Source organism: Sceloporus undulatus, chromosome 1, assembly GCF_019175285.1.
Source record: "Sceloporus undulatus isolate JIND9_A2432 ecotype Alabama chromosome 1, SceUnd_v1.1, whole genome shotgun sequence".
Classification (NCBI taxonomy): domain Eukaryota; kingdom Metazoa; phylum Chordata; class Lepidosauria; order Squamata; family Phrynosomatidae; genus Sceloporus; species Sceloporus undulatus.
Window position 1 is genome coordinate 184,418,804 of NC_056522.1, and position 23,621 is coordinate 184,442,424.

Below are 23,621 nucleotides of genomic sequence, written 5' to 3' on the forward strand. Positions count from 1 at the left end.
GCAGAAAAAGTCTTTTCCTATTTGGGGTGAAAAAAAGCTGCTCCTTCACCTCTAGACTTTTTGCCAGCTCTGGGGTGAGTGGTGTCTGAACACCATGCCCCCAAGTGACCCGGAAACCAGCTGCCATGTAATCGCTGACATAGCTTCTGGGTGACTCAGGGGCATGGCGTGTCTAAACGCTAGACTCCCACTCTGCCCCCAAGCTGGCGCTTACTTCCAGTGTGTTCAGGCTCTGTTTCATTCAGGCTTTCAGAAGATACTCATCTGCAAAACACTAACTTTTCAAAGGGCAATCTCAATAAAAGAGTTAGGGCATCTTGTTGATTTCACCTGTTTACATATCCAGACGAACAACAACAGTAGAAGGAAAAGAGGAGGACTACATCCACACAGAACCACCACTGGAAAGCAACACTTACCTTTCTCTTTCAGCTTTGTTTTTGATAGATTTGTCCTGGCTTATGGCTTTACTGTTTTCCATTGAAATTTTTGCTTGGTTGGCACGCATATCTTTGCTTTCCCTTAAAAACAAATTGCAGGGGAGAAATAAATTATGACGAATTTCAAAATAATGTGTTGGAACATGAATGCCAGCAGTGGACAGGGTCAGAGCCCATTGTGAGCAAAAAACATTTTCCTCTCTCTTTCTGGCACCCTCTTTCTACTCCCCCCTCTCTGTCTGATCTCCAACTGCCTCTTTCACCCATCCTTCCTCAGCAGCCGCCTGTGGTGGGGCAGACTCATTTTGCTACTTCAACTGATTTTTTTCAGAAAACATCTGAACCTCTGCCATCCATACTTCTACACACTGAACTCAGTGGGACTTACTTATGAGTAAACATGCACGGTGCTGCATAGTTCAAATAGTTTATTGGTACATTTTTGTACCTGGACATAAGCAGAACATCCAATTGTTGTGCTCAACTGAACGATAGCTAAATTTACAGCGTTTCTCTCCAGGAAATTGTGTGTCATAGAAATGTGGCATAAGGACAGATCTGCTTGCCTGAAACATTTGGTGGTTACCTTGCTTCTCAGACAGAGGAGGGTTTATCATTTCAAACATAATGAAGCAGATGTGGACACATATACACTGAAATTACTGCGTAAAGATTCAGACAAGAGCCATAATTTCATTCACACTGTGATGATCTTGTTTACTCCCTGAGCGCTACTGCCTTCATTTATCTGACCAATATTTCACTATATGATATAAATCAGTTATCAAAAAGGAAAATCATCTGGATCTACTTGTAGTGTCAGTTGCAGAATGAGTCACTAACATTTTAGATTGTAATCCTATATTTATTGAATTAAGACTAAGCCTTAATCAATAGGTGCATGTGAGTAGACGTGTACAGGACAATATTGTTAGATTGTGCCATTTGAACAATCAATAATTTCAGAATTTAATTCTTTATCCTTCAGAACTGTTTAAAGGAACTTTAAAAAAAATAAAAGGACAATGGAAACAATAAACAACAACAACAAAACCAACACCATATCAAGCTAAAAATAAGTAGCAAGCAGATAAAAACAGAGTAAAATATTCATATATATATGCTAAATTTATTTTTAAAGTTCAGAGCATTCTAAAACCTATGGATAGCTTACAAATAGTCCAATTGAAATTTTTATCATTTAATTGTTTTTTACTGGAGTAGTGTGAAATGAAGTATACATTCTCTATGCGATTGTGAGTGCATGGTCATATGCGTGCAGCAAAGAGATAAATGAGAAGGTGACGTTACAAAAATAATGTCCACTAACTGAAGAATGAGAATATGGATAATGTTGGTGATTAGCTTCTTTAATAAAAGTCAGAGCAGGAATTTTAAACAGAAATTATAATTAGAATATTTGGAACAATATCTTCCACATTACCTAAATCACTAAATGCCAAAAAAAGTATTTAATCTGCCTGTTCATGCATAGTTATATTTTTCACTCTAGTTACAGACATAGAAATGTCTTACAGGCACTTTGCATCCTGGGAATAAATCTATGAAATACAGCATGGAATCTGATGTAACCTATAGAGTACAGCATATATGATATAAGACACAAGACAGAAGGCTAGATGTATTAGAAGGTGTAATGTTGATGTTAACTTTGCCTGTCTGGTTTCATCACCCTCACTAGCTGGGCATTCAGATGGCCATAAAGTGATGAGATCCCAGACAGAATCCAGATTAGGTGACAAGTGGCAAAAAGACTCAGTCCCTTAATAGCTTACCGTACTCTATTCTTATAGTGCTGCTATTCCACTTTAACAGCTCTGTCTGCCTCCTGTTGCATTCTGGGATTTGCAGTTTAGAGAGGGATGAGTAGAATTCTCAGCCAGAGAGTTCTTAGGCTTCACTGAACAACAAACCTCAGAATGCAACAAGAAGCAGCCAGAGCAGTAAAAGTGGAATAACAGCACTATAGGAATGCAGTGGGGTATTCTAGAAATAGGGGTGGAAAACCATGCCTGTTTCATTTGAACAAGGGACCTCTTAGCCGATTAACACCTTAATCACCAACTAAACAAATTTGATGGATTCTTCCATGGCTTTGAGTAAGTAAACAGTGAGGTGGAAAGAAAAACTACAGAAGCAAAGTAACAAGCCTGGATTTCAAGAATGGGTAAATTTTAGCAGAAACCTATAAAATGATAAGATAAATGCAATAAAATAAATAATGCATATATTTTCCTTCACTAATCACCACACTTATGTTCATCTATAGAAAAGTCTGTGTAGGAATTAAAAATAAATAAATTAAGTTTGGTTTGATTAAGGCAGCATCTGCCAAGCCTAATGGCAATGAAAGGCAGCTACCTGGTGCTTGCAATCTGTAAAACCTTTTTAAAATAAAATTCCCATAATGAAAACAGGTCTCCATCGGGTTTTCGCTGATCACCCCAGCTCTGTTCTGCAACGTTCCAGCTTCCCCAAATGAGCTGAAACAACTCACAACCTCCGAGACATCCCCTGTCTGAATAGGACCATTGATACACCCACCTGTCATGGGAAAGCTTTAGTTGCTGGGTCTGCTGTTCATGCGCGTTAATTAGCAGCTTCTTTAGTAACTCACACTGCTGGCTCAAATGTAAATCACGCATTTCTTGCTCTTCAGCACTGTGCGTGTTGATCATCTCTGACCACTCTTTTGTGTGTTGTGCCACAATTTCTTTTACCTTAGGGAAAGGAGAACTGCATCAGTACTTCCATGCTTATCTTTCAAAGGCAGGCTATCAAAAGGCCTAATTTGTAGAAAGCACTGGGAACAACTCCAAACCCCCACAACTAGGCATGCCATGGAATTAATGAGGAAATCACTTAAGAAATAGAAAAAAGTGAAAGGGATGCTTCTGGACACTTACCCTTATGCCTTCTTTGTTGTACAATATATAGTTTAAAATTACTGAAGGCAATCTTCTTGAGTTTACTAAAAATTATGGATACTACCCAATGTTTATTCACTTTGACTCGTGAAAAGAAAGGCACTCAATTTTTCCCTAACTGCAATTCCCAGCTGTTCCTGAGAGTTAATAGATCCTCCAGAACTCTATGGAATGCAATAGGTAGAAGGACTGGTGAAAATAAAGTGCCTCATTTTTGCATGTGGAAGCACTTTTTGCCATCACTTATGACAATCTAAGCATTTAACAACAACCAATTTTACGATTTTCTACAGATTTCAGTGAAAACCCATAACCAACAGAGATTTCTGTCTTATTTATGTGCCCACTATTCACAGGAACAATAAAATTACAGCACAGAATAACTGAAATCTGTGGCTTAGGTTAAGGATGACACTATTGGGGTGGGGAAACATGAGCATTGCCCACATGCAAATAGGAATTTTGCAGTCCCAAATAAAATTTCTCTTCAATTTATGATTTTCTAGCATTGCAGTAACTGGAAATTTCAACTAAGCCTTTAGTAATAAAGTTTAGCCCTCCAAAGGAAAGGGGCAAGCAAGGTACCAAGGGAATGAGAAGGCACAAATATGAGTTCTAGGTATGAACAATGTTCAAAGTCTCATTCTTTGCAACCCTATAAATATGGGGACTGAAGGACAATTTCATCACCACACCCTTGGAGTAGCACTCATAGCTTAGCTTGTTCATACATGGAAGTGACTCTGATAAAATAAATGTTCCTATCAGCAAAAACAGGAAGGACAGATGTCACCTTCTACACTCCTACGTAGGATCTTCCAACCTTCTAAAGCAGCTTCTTGAAGTACATAAGTCGCCAAAGAAGGAAAGATAGATAGATAGATAGATAGATAGATAACATCTCCCCCTTTTCTGTTAGAGAAGTTAGGGATCCAACTCAGTGTACAGAAGCTTGAAACAACAGAGCACTGAGCACTTGCAAATCTCCAGGTCATGAATCCTTCTTAAAAAGGTTGGGAGTTTGTTATCCAGGTCAATGACTGAGTTACATGAAACAACTTTTATCCCAGGTTGATGACTTTAAGCGAAGAAGGAATCTACCCTTGGCACCTGCTGACTTGCACTAGCAAAGAAGCTGGAAGACAGTCGAGGCAGCAGAACATGCAGCTACATTTGGACCCTTCTTGGTTACAAATTTTGGATGCTCTTAATTCAGTTAAGCACTCCAGTATCTGGATGAATCTATGTTCTTTGTTGCTACTTTCCTGTTGTGTAAGCAAACATTATTTCTTACTTCTAGAAACACCATACAAACAAAAGGGAGATGTGAAAAATGGCCAATTCTTCCCTTACCTTAGATTTGTGATCTGATGTTAGTATTTGTATTTTATTCTCTATTTCTTTTTTCACCTCAAGGCAATTATTTCCTCTAAACACAAAAAGCAAAGAAGATATTTCAGTCTAGCACCACATGTTAAAATTCCTAAAATAAATGTTGGAAGAGATGACCCAATAACGGAACATATTTGATAATAGATCCCTTTTTGCACATGAGCTTCCCTTTACATATCTTGACTTACTGATGTCTAACCCTAATGCTGCATAATTCAATAACAATGATTAAATTGTGTAGAGAACGTACAAATAGATCAAGCTTATGAATCTGTATATTTTTCATTTTCTGTTTTGGATAACTGTAATTTATTTTTGTTTTAAGTTTGTGTTTTTATGTAGATAATTAGAACTCAGAACACCATGGGTTCATGTGAGGAGGGGCAGATTATAAATCAAGTAAATAAAATGAATGATTTAATCAATTAAATTTATCCTTGGGACAGTCCCAGGACCTTTTCCATGGATAGCAACAATAACCTCAGGTCTAAATCCAGTACTTACTCCCAACTAGAGTAGACCAACTGTATCCAGAAGAATTTGGTAATCCAACACTTACATAAATTTCCTTAATTCACCAAATGCACTAGGGTACATCTACACTATAGAAATAATACATCTTGACACCACTTACTGCCATGATTCCATACTACCAAAGTTTTTTAAGGCACCAGCACACTTTAGCAAAGAAGGTTGAAGACCTAGTCAAATTACAAATCCTAGGATTCCACAAGATGTACCTACATTACTTAAAGTGGTGTCAAACTGCATTATTGTTACAGTGTAGATGCACCTTATCATCTTTATCTCAGTGAAGACAGAATATGATAGACTTATTATTCTATCAGACTTAGAAAAATCTCCACTTGATGAAATGACATTTGGGATGTCAGGGTGATCTCATGGATACCTCTGAGATTGCAACTTTCTCTGGGGTCTAATTGCCTATACAAGTTGCATCTTGAGTTGGGGACTAACAACCAAAGCAAAGTAGAAGTAGGGAAACTAGGAAAACGAGAAGAGAATTCCTATACACAAAATAGCTTGTACCAAGGGCTGAGGGCCAAAGCCAATATGATGGGGCCAATTATGTTTGTTATCTGCTACAATCTCAGGCAACCTATAGAGCTGTGAGCAATTTCTGCTATCTAGGTCAAAAGGGAGGCATGGCTGAATTGAGCAGAACCCTCTTTTGTCTTGCTTCCCTACATTCTCTCACACTTCAGATATTTCTCCTCCATCTCCATCCCATTACAGTTCTGTAAACGAACTAGGAGTGGGGTGATGCTTGAAAATATGCAGATATGAGGGAATGTTCATCTGTCTATTTATGTTCACAGCAGACTTCCCACCCCATCTCTTACACACTTTCACATGTGGTCAGGTGAACAAAGAAGTTATCTTCTTTCATTAGATCTAGCTTGGCCTTTGTGTAGTAAGTTCCTAAAAATTCCATAGGGATCAGCTTAGCTCTTTTTCTTTCTTTTTTGTGCTAGAGAAATGTGCTGCTTATTAATCTGTGAACCTGAACCCACAAGCATCTGTGAATTGCCACATGAACACACTAACTCACTAGAGATTCTGAGACATGCAGTGGCATTTGTAGTGCACAGCTGAAGTCCCTGTTCAAGTGCACTAAGCATGCAGTCCATCTGTCAGTGGGGAAGAGTTTAATTATATTTTCCCCCAATGGAAATTATGGCGTTTATATATAGACTTGTATTCTGGACAGACGAAGTAATTCTTCATACAACACTTCATTAACTTATGGAATCTGTAACCAAAAAGGGATGATGAGCACTGGCTTGTTGTTACTTTTTTATATAAAGAGAATTATATTTATGGAAGATGAGAGCTCTCACCCATAGCTTTTAGCACAAAGGCTCAATGGGACACTGTAGTGCAGCAGGAGGTGAATAACTGTTGCCTTTATATTTGGTTTGTGGGTCTCTCAGAAGCATCTGGTTGGCCACTGCTAAAAACAGGATGTTGGGCTATGCAGGTGTTTGGTCCAATCCAGCAAGGATCTTATAATTTTATGGGACTGACATACAAGGGAAAGCCCTAGTTGAAAAATGATCATATTGGTCTATACACATCTTCAAACAGGACAGGTGTCCTGCACAAGTGTATTTGCAGATCTTCATCTGTTTTATATTATTTACCTATTTCTTGGAAATTAATGATCTTCAGAAATGGATGCTCTGAGCCGTCTTTATGGTTACAGAAATTATTTGATGGTGAGGGACTTTCTCACCCACTTCACAAGCCACTACTGGATAACATCTTCAAAAGCTATGTGTGTTGGGGTGGACATAAATGAGATCCATTTCCTGTGTCCCCCATGGGTTCATTGCTACACATCTTTTGTGCAGTCTGTATTTAGCTTCTTACCCTTTGAGGAAAGTGAAAGCTGGACACATTAATATCTTGATTGTGGGAAATAGTATAGTTTGATAGCATCTATGACTATTAGGGTTGCCAGAGTGAAAAACTGGATAGGGCTATGCTTCTGCAGAAGTGGGAATTTCAGCAGGTGATGCTTGTTATACAATCAGGTATAACCTCTTCTGCATACCTATTGAAAGTATCCCTCATCTTCATAACAATTAAAGGTATATGAGCCCTTGCCAGTTTCCACTCTGGCAACGCTAATGACTTCAACAGTTTTTCTTGCTGGGAATAGCCACATTTGCCATGCCAAAAAATAAAATTGTATGCAAAGCTTCTGTAATATTTCAGAACACACTTTAATGCAAGGAGAAAATGTCAACATTTTTTATCTTTAGGAAGAGAAGGATAGCATTTTGTATGTCCCAAATATCATTAATAAGTGCAACACTACACTCATTAGAAATTATCCAGGCAAATGTGACTAGGCCAGGGCAGATCAGCATATATAATAGTCTAACGCTTGTACTGACAACACAGCAAATCAGTGAGTCATAAAACAGCATCAGTGAGTCACAAAACAGTATAGCTCTGTTAGGTAACGCCAGCCTCACTCGTGACTGCGAGTCATCATCCCTGATCACAAGCATGATAGTTGAGGCTGATGGGATGTGAAGCTCAATAACAACTTGGTCTCAAAGCTGGGAAAGTCTTGCCTATCATCTGACTCTCTCTAAGCCAAACATTAAGTCTACAAGAAAGTGGCAAGTTTGAGTTTCAAATTTAGCCTTTCTTCCTGAATTTCACTATGGAGGTTTTGGAATTTGTTGCTTACATTTCAAATTAAAAAAAAGATTAGAATCATTTACAAACAACTGCACTAGCTGCTTCTTGAGGAACAACTGGCCATAAAATAAAAAAGTGAATTAATGCAACAGATATATCTTAAAATCACAAACTTGTAAGTCCTTTTTTGTAATAATAATAATAATAATAATAATATCATACCCTTTTTTCTTGATTGCTTTTTCAAGGATTTTCTCATAAGCTAACTTCTCTTTGTCATACTGCGCTACCATTTTGTCAACTTGTGTGCAGTGCAACTTTTGCATGACACTGTGTTCCTGCAACAAAAAAGTAGTATGCCAGGTTACAGTGTGCTCTATGAAACATTTACATGTATGTCACAAGATATGAAGTGTGTATGTGTGTGTGTCTGTGGGGGGGGGGACTTTTAACCTCTGACTCATATGTTTTTTTTAATCTTTGGAAGTGTTTTGATATTCCACAAAGGCCCTTTTACTGAAAGGCACCTGGCCCCCAGGTTTGCATATTCCATTGTAACTTAATCTAAAGAGGTGCAACTAAAACAACTGCACATTCTACCTGTTTTCCACCCCTTCTCTTTCCTTGCCTTCCTGTTCTCCCCTCTGTCTTGCTGTACTAGATACAGTGCTGTTCAATACCGATGACAGTAAATTGGATAAGGACCTTGGAAACCCAAATTCAAATGCCCATTCCAGTCAAGAAATCCAGTGGGTGACACTGGCCCAGTCACTATCAGGCATGGTAATTTTCCAGGGTTGGTGTAGACAATGCTGCATACAGCTATGAGTTTCTTGGAGGAGAAGGAGAACACAAGTGCAAGAGATAGAGAAGTAATACATAGATGGAGCAACCCTAAGCACTGGTGGTGGTGGTGGTGGGGGCTAGGATGGGACAGAAATTTCCCTCCACTGGAGATAGGAGATTCTCCCATAAGGAGCACATTTACACCCCCCCCCCTCCTGATACACCAGTGGAGATGTCTGTAGCCGTAGATTGACCCCCAGTGGTGTTTCTGGTGGTGATAGGCCCTGAATCAGGCTGTTCAGGAGGCAAGGCAGGAGCAGCAAGGCACTGCATTCAAGATATCTTCATTTCCCCTATTCATACTTTAAAAAGTGGTCAGCAAGGTTGATATTGCATTCACCTGAAGTACAACATTTATAGCAGTACCAATACAAAGTTCATTTCTATACCCGTTATTAATGAACTAGCACTTCCTAAGTGGTTTACAACATGTAACGCAATTGCCTCCAACAAGCTGGGTACTCATTTTACCAACCTATGAAAGGATGGAAGGCTTGAGTAGACCTTAAAGTCCTCCTTTAGGATCAAATTTACAATGTTGTGGTTGCAGTGCCAGCATTTACCACTGCATCACCGGGGCTTTTTTATGTGGACTTGTACAGGACTGCAGTGTGAAGAGCAGCTATAAGCATTACACAGGTAAAAAGCAGAGTGTGAATTGTGTTTCCTGTTTTTGTGTGGGTGTTGTAAAGTTCAAAACTCAGCTTAGTTTCCTCTTCTTGAAGTAGAAACTCTTTAATACCCCCCTTTGCCATTTTATTTTGAAGTTTATAGCAACCCCCACCACAAAGACTAACAACTGGGACTGGCAACTAGCCTTCTGTTTGGCTGATGTTACACTTACCCATGCAAAAGGAACCAACTTTAATTAGATAGTAAGTGAGGCACTACTACTGTACTCTATCTGAATAGGTAATTTCCCTTTGATCAAAACTTTTGTTTTCTTTTTGATGATCTGCGACCCTGTTTCTGAAAACTGATGCAAGACACTTCACAGGTAAACCAGTTTTAAAAATTACCATACCTTTACATGTCTCTTCTTCAAAGCATTCAGCTCTTTTTGCTGCTTTTTCAAATGCTTTATATATGCCTGTTCCCGATTAAAACAACAAAACAAATCAGGTCAATGTCTCTTTAAGATACCTAAAATTACAAGAACAGTTTTGCAACAATGGCACCTACATGCAAACATACTGACTTCAAATATATTACAAACTTAATACAACAATTAAAACTTACAAAACAAACATAATACAACAATTAACATCACAAATCAAGCTTGTGGTATGTAACTAACATATTTCCTTTTCTAAAGTGAAGTATGCATATACATACACAGATAGGCAGCACTAACATAGCAGGACTGCATGACTGATGAGAAAGACACAAAGAACCCGTCCTAAGTTCCTTATTTATAAAGGTCCATACAAGCGGGCAGTGGCTACCATAAATTTGTGAATTTATTTTTTCAAAAATGCAAGAACTCTTGTTGATACTAGCAGAACATATCTTGCTGCTTTACAGGTGGTGAGAGAAATTTTCTGGATTCTTGCTCTCATGCACAAAACAAGATAAACATGGATTTACTTCCTTAACTGAGTTTGAGAGAAATACAAGAAGGGGGGGGGGGGAACCACAGGCTTCTTGCTCTTAATCACTCCCTAGCACTATAATGTCTGACATTTTGAAAGGTTCCTTTCATGTTCTAAGTGCAGTGGAATTAAATCTTATTCTAGAAAATATTAAAAAATTATGAAGAGGAGAATCACTTTGGAATTCTCAAAGCATTTAAGTAAAGGTGGGGAACCTCAGATCACAGAAATGAACCTGGCTTTCCTATAGTCTCAAGCTTGATCCTTAGGGATTTCTCAATGGGCCATGGTTCCTTCCCTGTGATATTGCCCATTTAGGAATCCCTCAGCATTTGCATAGGATTTAACTATTCTTCATGGCTGACATGCCTCTTTGAAGACCTTGTGGTTGAAAATCTGAGTTTTAAGCTAAAATACACTTGTATTTTTAATCCTATCCTTTTGCCTTTGACTCCACTTACTACCCAGACACAGGCGCATTACAGACCGCTCAAAATGGGTGGTCTCGCACCGCTGCCGGTTGCAGTGCGGAGGAGCCCCAGCATTCAAACCGCGTGGCTCCTCCCCGCTACAAATAAGAAGCGCCAAAATGGCGCTTCTCTTTGTGGCACAGTTATGATGCCGCGAGGCGCCAATGGCGCACTCACGGCATCATATGCGCCACGCGATGTGTGGATGCAAAGCATCAGCTATGTCAAGATGGCGGCCCCCCGTGTGGAACGGGCGCTGTCATATTGTATGGACTCGGTCCATATTAGGGTTAGGGGTGTCCGGAAGGGACGCCCCTTTCTAACCCTAGTACGGACTCAGTCCGTACTTTATGCCCATCTGTAACGGGCCACAGTCTCTGGGATCTTGCCTGAAACTCAACTTGGCCTCTAGGTGGAAAAGTATTTCTCACCCAAGAGTTAATTTACTCTTGCAATCAACACGATGATAGATGTTTCAGTCAGGTTGTTTCACATTCAAGAAAAATGAAAACCCAGCTGGAAAAAATCTCTCAATAAACAAGAAGTATAGTATAAAGGTAAGCCTACTGGACAATGTTGGCCTATGGTTCCTAAATAAGTCTTTCATAACATTTTAATGTCAATTTATTTATAACGTCCAGCAGATAATTCAATGCATTCTCTTCCCAGGTTTGAGAAAATATATTGCTTTTACATATGTTTACCTTCATTTGCTTCAAGTCCTCTATCTTTATCTGAGGAATAAGGTCTATACCTAAAAAGGAGGAGGAAAAAAGAAGGAAATCAGACACTTTGACACTATTTTAATCCCAGTGATGGTCATTTTAATTGCACTTTTAATGAGTCACCCAGTCCTACTTAGGAGCTATACTAATTCTCATAGACAATGTATACTCATGCTTCAAAATTAAGATCAGTCACAAGCCTAAATCCAAATGCTAGTCCCAACCAGAGAAAACTTACTAAGTTCCATTGATGCAATGGTTCTAATGTAGTTGGGACTAGAAACTGGATTTAGTCCATAGTATTTCTTCTAGGATAAAGAGACATAGTTAAAACAAAAGCTTTCAACTCCTTCAGAGGCACGTTTACCTTTCTTGATTTCCATTCCAGGTCCCACACTAGATGTGGCGTTTGGTCTAAGTTCAGAGCTAGTCTGAGGAGTAACGTTTGTTTTGGGATTATTAGCTTTGCCTTTCTTATCATTCTTTGTTGTGTCATTTGGAACATCAGCTATATCACTCTGTAAAAAAAACAAATCATTTTTAATAGATCATTGATAAATCTGTAATTAAAGGGAATAGAAACTGGATATAGATTTGAACCACAAAGGATTCCAACATCACAGTGCCTGTATTCCAATCCAGGACATGAATATAACCCAGCAATAAGGATGTAAAGAATATTAATGATTTTAATTCTCACTGTTGAAAAAACAGTCAATAGCCATGAGATTTTTCACATTTCAGATGCTTTTGTTATCGTTATTGCAAATAATAATAATAATAATAATAATAATTGTGCAAGAATCATAGCAAGAACTGCTGTAATCTTTCCCAAGAAGGAGCAAATAATAAAGTAAGTGAAGATTTATATCCTTATCCAGAAATCAGTGCAACACAACGACAACTTATGTTGTCAATACTAGGCATGGGAGTAAAATTGCCATAATTTGTTTCCTGGTCCACACATGGATTTCCTAACACTTGCAAAACCCAGCAATTTTTCATTAATTCTGTATTTCTGGAAGCTGGGTCTTAGTATGAAAATACAATTTTCACACACCACCCATTTTAACACAAAAGCTCCATAGGTATTTCTGCACAGAATAACTTCCTGGGATGTGTGAATACTGGGCAAAAATTGTGCAGAAACATTAGCTTTCTCCAGAAGTGGAAGAAAATTATATATAAATGATTCAGCCTCACATGTAAGGAAAAAATATTCAAATAGTTGCATCTCTAATTAATACCATACAAGGACCATATTATCTAAAATTGCACGATCCTACAGTGCACAACCTAATGACTATTTTTAAGAGCAAAATACCTGGCAATATTTTCAGCCAATTTTGAACTGCAAAGACCTTAAATTATTTTTATACTTAAGCTGACAAAGCACAGCCACTACTGGTACCAGTCCACTAATGCCTTCAATAATTCTACTGCCCCTCTCCAAGAAGGTGCTGTCTACGAAACGACGATATCTTACACAACTTTAGGCATGTCTACATGGGCCAATTACACCGGTTTCTCCCTGCCCTCAACACAACCTGTCTACATGGCAAAGGGCCAAAACCCTGATTTAAGTGTGGACTGCCTTCATGAGGAAAGGCACTTCCACACTGAATCTACTCTATCCCAGCTTAAATTGGATTGGGATGGTGGGAAAGAGTGGATTAATATTGCAACTCTCTGAGACAGACCAGGTACTTATTAATGGAACTATAAGATCTTGGCTTAAAAATTAATTGGCCAAGAGTCCACAGATTACTCACACATTACTTAAACCACAGAGGTATTTATATACTGTTGCACCACAGGTTGCTAATACATTTTGCAACTTATCTCCCCAGCTCATAACAACATAATTTATGATAGCATAAACACATAACTAGCCTAAAATTAGTGATGGAGGAATCTATCTGAAGTTAATAAAGAGAAAGTTAGTTAATCTTGTCAGCTCTTCTCATCTTTTAAATCTATTAGAAAAGGGTTTAAGTAAAATAAAATGCAAATCACTTTCTGATCCACAGTTAATTACTACTTACTGTTTCAATCCCCATAGCTCTCATCTGGTCTGCTCTTTTCTCCATGACAGATAAAAATTTCTTTGGATCTGACAAGGCATCCACAATGTCTAAAAGAAATTTAAAGTATGTAGTCAAAATAATTTCCCCCACTTCAGATCCCTTCACAATTGTGTCACATACATTTCCACAAAGAGCCTGTGCTTAATTTTGTCAGAAACTACTTGTCTCTTCATTACAGGCTAATAATTGTGTAAAGTCATCCTCGACTTCAAAAGAGATTAAAAAATATGTGGTGACCCATCTTGGGCTCTGACTAGGATGTGCCAATTCCAGAAAGGAGGGCAGTAGGAAAAGAAATATACAGCATTTCGCTGTTCCTTCGATTCTGCCCAGCTTGGACAAATCCCTGTTTCCAGACTGATTCAAGGCTGGTATGGAAAGCCAGAAGCACCCTCTGCCCATGTGAAGTCAGCTAACAAGTTAGCAAAGTATTTTATCTGTATAGGAGGTCAGTTCTCAATGTTGGGGAATGCCCTTCTTATCCTTCCCCATCGTTGTCAGAAAATTATGTGCATCACTGGAACTTTCTTGGATGTTTTCCTGAAGTGACTCTGACAACTAATTTGTTTCTTTTAAACGAAGAAAAGAAATTCTTTATTTAATAACTTTTTCAACAGTAGTGGTTGCTGTTGGGGAGAATCTCAGTGAAAATACCAGATGTACATGCATATATATTTCTCTTTTCGAATTGCATCCCAAATACAGTATAAATATTATGGAAACCTCTTACCTCCTTAAAAAAGCACACAATAGCAAAGACTAATTTACATTTGGGAATTTATTTATTTATGGTGACTTCACAGTGGCTAACTTCATTCCTTTTGTGGTGTTATATTCTCACTGTGTTTATTTTTTGTTTTGTTTTTTTGCAGTGCAATGTCTTGTTGCATTTGGATTTCTAAAAAAAATTCTCAGCAAGATGGAAGGTAATACGAAAAGAGGAACAGAGCACTATAAGTGGATAGATTCCATTAAGAAAGGAAGCCATAGCACTTGAGTTTGTAAGATGTAATCAGGGCAGTTGATGATGGGGTTCTTGGAAGTCACTCATTCAAAGGGTCACCATAAGTCAAAATCAATTTGACAACAAATAACAATAAATATCCTCAATGAATGGTGGACAAAGAATCTCACATAGTTCAAGTGGTGACTTTTATTTTTGCTGCCTTTTATTTTTGCCTGAGCTTTCATGGATATAATCCCACTTCTTTGGATGCAGTACAGAGTGATAATAAGTTTATTCCTGCACATTTATCCAAAGAATGCATTCAAAGAAGTGGATTATATCCATGAAAACTCAGGCAAAAATAAAAATTAGTTAGCCTTAAAGGTGCTACTGAATTGGGTTTTCTTTTTCCCTCCCTCCTTTCTTCCTTTTAGTTATGGGATTGTTTACATTTGACTCTGGAGTATTCTGACCCTTGAACTCCACCCAAAATCCTCCTTATCTGCTGCAGGTTTTTGGCAAATGACAGATGGCTGCCGACCCATGTAGTCCCTGTGAGCTGGCCATATCTGTTTACGTGCACAGGAGATGCTGAGGTCAAAATGAGGCATCCAGCCTTGTTCTGACCACAGAGCAACTGATACCAGCACAGCGATTCAGCAAGGATGGTTTCAGGGACTGCGAAGGAAGGCAGCTGCCCATCATTTTCCCCGCTCTGGGTTTTCTTTAAATCTCGGGGCAAAGGATAAGTTGGGAAAAGGGGTGAAAACCCTGAATTGGGATCAGATCAGACTCAGGATTTTGGGGCTGCATAGTGTAAACAGCATTCATCCAGCCTGGGGAAAATTCAGGTCAGTAATGCACAAAAGCCCCAGTGTGTGTGTTCACAGGTCTTGGAACTGCAACTGTACCTTTCAAGGCTCTGTTCTGGGCCTACTCTTCTACTTAGCTTGTTACAATACCTTCTGGTCTTTTCAATAGCAAGATAGCAGAAATGGACAATATCTCTTTCACCCATCCACTAATTAGGCTATTTCTATAAGATTGCTCTGACTTCTGTTACATCAAACTGATCACAGCCTCCTGGCAAAAGATGCAACCATTTACACTGCAGACCTTGAGAAGGAGTGAACTATGGACTATTTAGGGTTATTGGTGGATGGAAATACTCTGAATGGCCTCTACCCTTCTTCCCACTTCTGCACTCAGTTTCTTTTATTTACGTTAGTGGAAAGATATTATATGATTCCATAATTACCCTATCAGACCTCACATTCACATTTATATTCTTGAATCCTAGGTCACTTGCACTTACCATATATACCTGACTATAAATTGACTTTATGTATAAGTCTAGGGATGTTTTTGGGACCAAAATTCTGGGTTTTAATATGACCCATAGATAAGTCAAGGGTAAAACATAGGGGCATCTAACAAATGATGTAAAGGAAGAAGCAAAGGAAAACAATGCCAAAGAATTTACAAAATTCCAGCAGGCATAATTGTTTGTGCTCACACTAAAGGCTGGATGAAAGTGACAATAAAGTGGGTCAGTGGTTCCAGCACAGATTATATTCTTGCCTTTCATCAGGGGATGGTTCTTTTTAAATAAGAGTTAAAGTACAATAATCACATTGATCGGTGGATAAATCAACTCATGCTTTTTGGATCAATTTTTTGACCTAAATGTGTAGACTTATACATGAGTATATACAGTAAATCCTGCTAAAATCCATGAGGTTAAAGAGCACAGTTTATAGCCTTGGTCATAAGAATGTCAAAAGTTTCATACTGAAGCAATACCTTAAGTTTACCATGCCTAACTTTTCATGCTGCTTTCAATTAGACCTTGAAATTAGCTTGGCTGCTTTTGTGCTAACTATTGTGCTTCCTACATGTAATTAAAAAATGTCTCACTGCCTTCTAATTACTGATCAGTCTAAAAGTAAAATAAGTAAATGAATTTATATATGCCTAAAAAAAGTTTAGTAGTCCTTTATATTTCAGATTATGGAAAGTGTTTGAACTATATTCTTAATTCTTTCCTGACAGACTCCTTAAGAGGTTTAAAACAAAAAAATCAGGTGTTTACCTCCAAACCCATCAGGCACATATGTTTTCAGTACAATGTTGCAGAAGATTGTTGGCAGAGATAATGGTTTGTTGCCTTCATTTCGAAGGGAAATGTGTCTGTAACCTGCCTGAAGACCATCTAGAGGTAATATCCTTTGGCCAATCAGTCTGTTGTTGTCATCGTAAACAGCTATCCTCAAGACTGCAAGATCTGGTAGAATAACCTAAGAAATCCAAGAACACAATGGTAATTGATAATCACAATGCTATAGATTCAGTAGTTGAAGGAATCCAGGAATCACATCCATGGCCAGTTTCTAATGGTGTCAGGCCTAAGAAGTGCTGTTTGGTTATAACTCTACAACAATATTAGAATCTATTCCAGATGTGTATTTTATACTCATTTACACATTTTATTTAGAATCTATAGTGGATAGTAAATGATTGTAAATACAAGAGCCCATATGAGAAATCCCTAGATTTCTGTTACTCTGGTCAGTATCCAAGACTAGATTTCTGCTGACAGAACAGCAAAATCCAGTAGAAATGGGAATGCACAATCTCAGGTCTTCTGTGTGCCCCACTCCTTACATCCTCAAAACTAGTTCTAAAGGATTAAAAAACTCTCCAGGGTTGCTTTTCAGGTGATATGTTGGATCCAGATCTGGAATTTTAATTCTAAAAATAGAAATTAAGAAAATTGGGAAGAAGCAAGCAAATAAGCCAAAAGTGGTAAACATAAATGAATTGTTTGGATTTTGGAAATGAACAATGAAATTCCAAATTGGAGTTTTCTGTACAGTACAAAAACATAGACAATATTGTCCATGGCCACATTATCTTTATTGGCATAATTTTACTTTCTCTGCGGGCATCTCCACCCTGCTCCCTGTCATGTAGTTTAGTTGGAATGCACACAATGGTAGCAACATAACCTGTGATGAATGAAAACATTTATCTCTTTTATATACATAATTATACTAGGCCAGGCAATCCAACTGAAATCCCATGTCAGAAGGAATTTTTTCTGATTATTAAATACTGATAAAAGAGATGAGGTCACTTATCAAGAAGTTTTTCAGTAGTTGAAAAGGACAGGTTGCTCACCTGTAACTGTGTTTCTTCGAGTGGTCATCTGCGAATTCACACAAATGGGTTATTTCTGCGCATGTGCAGCAAACTCGGAAACTTCTAGAATCTCTGGGCAGAAAGTCATGTAACTTTCTGCAGTCTCTTTGCAACTTTTTGGCGGTAGCCCCACCCATCCCGTATATAAGCCCCTGGTGGCCCGCTCTCCTTCAGTTCCGAATGAGCCGCTAATCAGCGCGGCAGTAAGCGTTGTCAATGAGCAGACACTGAGGGGATGGATGGGTGGGTTTGTGTGAATTCGCAAATGACCACTCGAAGAAACACAGTTACAGGTGAGCAACCTGTCCTTCTTCTTCGTGGTCTCTGCGAATCACACAAATGGGTTAGACTAGCGAGCTGTAGTCAGTGGAGGAGGGAGTGTCAAAATTTGAACAATAAACAATCAACAATAAAGTATGTAAACCAAACAACTGTGTGATTTATTAACAGTGCAAAGGTCTCAATGAAGAGCAGAGAGTAACACTGCCCTCCCAAAAGCTGCATCATGTCTGGCCCTGGCGTCCAGCCTATAGTGCTTGATAAATGTTGATGGCTGGGACCAGGCAGCAGCTTTACATACATCCTCAAGTGAAATCCCTGTCAAAAAGGCTGAGGATGCTGCCACCGCCCTTGTTGCGTGGGCTCTAACCTGGCCTGGTAAGGGCTTACCCGCCAGTTCGTAGCAGAGGGAAATGGTGTTGGACACCACTTGGAGAACCTCTGTGGTGAAACAGGTAGCCCTATTTTGGCTTCAGAGTAACATACAAACAGTCTCTCCGAACGCCTAGAAGTAGAAGTTCTGTCTAAAAAGAACGCCAGCGCCCTGCGGACATCCAGGGCGTGGAGCTGGCGTTCATAGTCCGTGGTCGGGTTAGGAGCCAAGGTGGGCAAAACAATGTCCTGGTTCATATGGAAAACAGACACCACCTTTGGTAAAAAAGTAATGTCCGTACGAAGCACTACCTTGTCTCTATGAAATCGGAGAAAGGGTTGGTCCATCCTGAGGGCGCGCAGTTCACTAGCCCGGCGGGCTGATGTGATGGCTACAAGGAAGGCCGTTTTCCACGTCAGGAGTCTCAAATCCGTGGTGGCTAGAGGTTCAAATGGCTTAGATACTAATCGAGCCAAAACAATGTCCAAGCTCCACTGCGGTGGAGGGTTTAGAGCAGGTGGGTGCAAATTATTAAATCCCTTTAGAAATCTTTTTATGAGGGGATTTCTAAATAGAGAAGGTTTGTTCTGAAACAAGTAGTGGGAAGAAATGGCTGACAGGTATCCCTTAATAGAGCTTAAAGAGAGGCCTGCCTCGGCCAATGTCATGAGGAAGTCCAGGACTACTGGAATGGAAACACTGGATGGTAGAATGTCCTTGGATTGTAAAAAGGTGAGAAACTTGTCCCATTTGTATGCATAGGATCTTTGGGTAGATGGTCTCTGAGCTGCCCTAATTATGTCCTGTACGCCTGGTGGAAGAGAAGTGAAGATCGAATCCTCCATGCCACCAATGGGAGAGAATGCATCTCTGGATGGTGAACTTGTCCGTCGTGGAGGGAGAGTAGGTCGGCCCGGTGCCGTAGGCGAAGATGGTCTTGGGCCCGTTGGAGCAGAGGGGCAAACCATGGTTGTCTGGGCCACCACGGAGTGATCAGAATTGCATCCGTTGAGTCCATTAGCATCTTTGCTAGTACTCTGGTCACCAGTGGAAAGGGGGGGAACGCATACAGGAAGCGGTTTGTCCATTGAAATTGGAAGGCGTTTCCCAGAGAGCCTGGTGCACGAACCCGTGAACAGTAACTGATCAGTTGGGCATTGCTGGGGGAAGCAAATAGGTCCACCGACGGCGTGCCCCAGCACTGGAAAAGGCAGGAGACTACATCTGGGTGTAGTTTCCATTTGTGGCATGTCGTCTGAGATCTGCTCAGCTGGTCTGCCAAGTCGTTTTCGTCTCCTGGAAGATGAATGCACTGGAGCATGACGCTGTGTCGAATGCACCATTCCCAGATTCGAAGTGTGATGCGTAAGAGAGTCCTTGATCTCGTACCTCCTTGTTTGTTGAGGTAATACATGGTCGTGGTGTTGTCTGTTAGGAGGAGTACCACTTTGTGGGAGAGCAGATTCTGAAACGCTCTTAGTGATTTTTCCACCACCAGCATCTCTAGTGCGTTGATGTGGAGGTTGGACTCCTTGCGGGTCCACCTGTCTTTGACGGTCAGACCCACCGCGTGGGCTCCCCATCCCTGCAGAGATGCATCTGTAGTCAGAGTTATCTCTGGTTGGGGAGGAGTGAAGGGCATACCAGAGCAGACGTTGTCTGGCTGGAGCCACCATCTCAGGGAAGACTGGACCCTTCTTGGGATGGTGAGAATCTTTCCTGGTCGGTCCCTCACGGGATCGAAGACTGAGAGGAACCAAGACTGTACTGGTCTGAGGCGGAGTCTTGCCCAAGGTGTAACAAAGGTTGTGGAGGCTAGATGACCCATTGCTACTTGCACCACACGGGCTGGTAAGTGTCTGTATCGTAGGCAAGCCCGTATAGCCGTTGCCAGAGTTTGAAATCTGGATAGCGGGAGGTAGGCTTTGGCTGACTCTGAGTCCAATAGTGTTCCTATAAAGTCGATCTGTCTGGACGGAGTCAAATGTAATTTTTCGAGATTGACTCGAAGGCCCAGTGATGTCAGAAGACTTTGTGCAAAGTCCATTTGATGGCGGAGGGACTCTTTTGACGGTGCAGTGAACAGCCAGTCGTCCAGGTAAGGGAAGACTACGATACCATGCTGACAAAGATAAGCCACGACGGGGGCCATGCATTTCGTGAAGACCCTCGGCGCCGAAGACAGACCGAACGGAAGGACCTTGTACTGAAAGAAATCTGTTCCGACGGTAAAGGCGAGGAATCTTCGATGACTGTCTCGTATCGAAATATGAAAATAGGCATCCTTCAGGTCGAGCGTAGCGAACCAGGAGTCCTTCTGTAAGAGTGGTAAAATAGAAGCGAGAGTTACCATCCTGAAGCGTTTGTAGACTATGAAGGAATTTAGTGCTCGCAAGTCCAAAATAGGCCTAAGGCCCTCAGGTTTTTTAGGGACAATAAAGTACTTAGAAAAGAAGCAGTATCGGGCCTGTGAAGGGTGTACGGGCTAGATAGCGCCCTTGTCCAGGAGAGAGCGCACTTCGTCGAGAAGGGTGTCCGAGGGGACGGTGGTAATAATGGCTCCGGTAGTGGGGAGCTGAGAAAACTCTAGGGCATAACCCGCTCGAACTATGTTAAGGGCCCAAGAGTCAGTAGTGATGGATGCCCAGGTTTTAAAGAAGGGCTGTAGGCTGTTTGCCGGGGAAGTGACGAAGTGCGCAGGAAAACTTCAGAACCTTTTCTTGCCTCTGATGTCTTTCTTTTTGTAGCCCTGCTGGTAACGGTTTTGAGGTTGTTGGCGACGGTCTTGATGGGAAGGAGAACGAGGCCGGCCGCCTTGATGACCAGGGTCCTGGGGCTGGAACTGTCGTTCCGGCTGGTGGGAGCGTTGTTGACTGTGATGGAACCATCCACGTTGGCTACTGTAGCGTTGCCTTTGAGGTCTAGAGCTGGAGGCAGACATGCCGTGCTTTCTGGCTGCTGTTTTCATTCTGTACCTAAAGCTCAGCTTTTCATCAGTCTCTTTATTGAACAGGCCGGAATTATCGAAAGGCATGTCCTCAATCGCAGCTTTGGCCTGTGGGGTTAGATCAGATGAACGCAGCCAGGCATAGCGTCAAAGAGCCATGGAGCCCGAAAGAATTTTGGAGGAGCAATCCGTGGAATGTCTCGCCGAGATGATCTGCTGGCCTCCAACGGAGTGAACCTCATTCCGAATCGCTGTCAAGATCCTCTTTTTGTCATCTGGGAGATCATTGATGACGGGGTCCATCCGTTCCATGAGGAGCTGAACATAAGCTCCCATACAGGCCGCATAGTTGGCAATTTTTATGTCCAGGGTGGCTGAGGCGTAAAATTTTTTCGCCAAACCGTCAATCTTTTTACTCTCCTTGTCCATAGGTGAAGAGGAGGGACGAGCAGCAAAGGAGGTTTGAGAGCCTTCCACTATTGCCGAATTAGGTTTGGGGTGATTGAACAGCCAAGCTGGTCCTGAAGGAGTGACCCTGTACAGGTTCTCTATCTTCCTGGACGTAGAAGCTATAGACGCTGGCGTGTCCCACGATCTCTTGGCGATTTTTTCTAGGGATGGTAAGAACGCCAGGGATGGTGGAGCAGGAGCACAACCATGGATCCGGCGTTCCACCGGATCGAGGGCGTCGTCGTCCGGATGGGACACCTCTAACTTGAATGCGTCGGCCATTCTGATAATCTTATCAGAGAAGGCGCGGACATCGTCGGTAGGAGATGGAACATCTGGTAAACCAAAGGCCAAGGGCTGTTCCGGGTCCAGCTGGATAGATGGTGACACAGATCAGGAGCGGGACCCCGAAGGAGACCTGCTGTCTCTGTGGCTTACAGGTGACGGCTCTCTGATTGGAGAAGGACGTCTTATAGGCTCTTCCGACCTCTCACGGGTGGGACGGCGTTGCGGAGAGTGAGGCCTCACTCTAGTCGGGCCGGGAATCCTCCAGCGCAGATGGTCTGCGTCTACTGGGAGTAAATACTGACCAGTCTGGTAGTCGTAGATGAGGTCAGGGTAAGTATCACAAAGGGCCTTATCCAGTTGGTCATATGATGGGGAGCGGTCCCGGCGGCCCTTGTCGAGGGCTTCGTCGGCCTCAGTTCCCAATGTGGCCCTGTCTCTTATCGGAGGTGGAGACTTGTCTCATCTAGCACGGGTTGGTGAAATTCTGCCCCGTCTAGAACGGGATGGTGATGGAGACAGTTGCCTCTGTCTCTGTGGTGAAATTGGTGCATCTGAGTCCGGTATTTCGCCCTCGGACTCCGATGAGTTGTCCAGGTTAACTATCTGCAAATCTGGCTCCTGGACGGTGAGGTGCGAAGAGATCAAAACCCTCGGCTCTAGGGGCGGAGGTGCCGATCCAGAGGAAAGCTCCGGGATGGGAGTCGTCACGGGCTGGGGATCCGGTGGAGGCACCGACACGGTGCTCGGTGGGCCCTTGCGTCTAGTCTTTGGCGGTGGGGACGCTGACCTAGCTCGCCTGGAGTCTCGGCCCTCCTTTGGTGGTTTAGGGGGCTTTTGCTTGTCGGGATGAGCCCTCTTTGAGGCTTTGTCCGCCTTTGTCTTTGGGGCCTCAGAAGTGGACGGCTGAGTCTCGGATGTTGTAGGTGTAAAGACCTTGTCGTATAGAGACGCCTTAAGTTTTTGGTCTCTATTCTTTAGGGCCTGAGCCGTCATGGCCTTGCAGTGCTTGCAAGATCCCGGGACGTGGCCCTCCCCCAGGCACAGGACGCATTTGTCGTGGCCGTCCGACATGGGGAATTTGACCCCGCAATTTATACATTGCTTGAAAGAAGCCATTAGGTCAGGGGTAGTACCTCTCCGACAAGCAGGGCTTCGAGGAGTGGTCAAGGCCGGTCCGTGGTCTGAACGAGAGAGGAGATAACAGAACAAGTCCAAATGTAATCCAAAGAATAGTCAAGTCCAGTCCGGTTGGTCAAATGTCCAATTGGTCAGAGATTCTAAGATGGTACAACAGAGCGCAGTTCCTCGAGCTGCTTGCGCGGCGGAATGAAGGAACTGAAGGAGAGCGGGCCACCAGGGGCTTATATACGGGATGGGCGGGGCTACCGCCAAAAAGTTGCAAAGAGACTGCAGAAAGTTACATGACTTTCTGCCCAGAGATTCTAGAAGTTTCCGAGTTT

General features: G+C 41.6%; 1 protein-coding gene across 13 annotated transcripts in view; it reads right to left on the reverse strand.

Annotated features, from left to right (window-relative positions):
* PLCB4 (phospholipase C beta 4) overlaps positions 1-23,621 on the reverse strand; it is a 226,940-nt gene that overhangs the window by 11,518 nt on the left and 191,801 nt on the right. For all 13 annotated transcript variants that reach the window (XM_042445104.1, XM_042445102.1, XM_042445097.1 and 10 more), the window contains 9 exons: positions 16,716-16,920; positions 13,636-13,724; positions 11,958-12,108; positions 11,570-11,619; positions 9,828-9,893; positions 8,180-8,295; positions 4,742-4,817; positions 3,006-3,181; positions 420-521 (listed from right to left, as the gene is read on the reverse strand). In XM_042445104.1, coding sequence (XP_042301038.1) covers positions 420-521; positions 3,006-3,181; positions 4,742-4,817; positions 8,180-8,295; positions 9,828-9,893; positions 11,570-11,619; positions 11,958-12,108; positions 13,636-13,724; positions 16,716-16,920 — 1,031 coding nt within the window. The remainder of the gene's footprint in view (positions 1-419; positions 522-3,005; positions 3,182-4,741; positions 4,818-8,179; positions 8,296-9,827; positions 9,894-11,569; positions 11,620-11,957; positions 12,109-13,635; positions 13,725-16,715; positions 16,921-23,621) is intronic.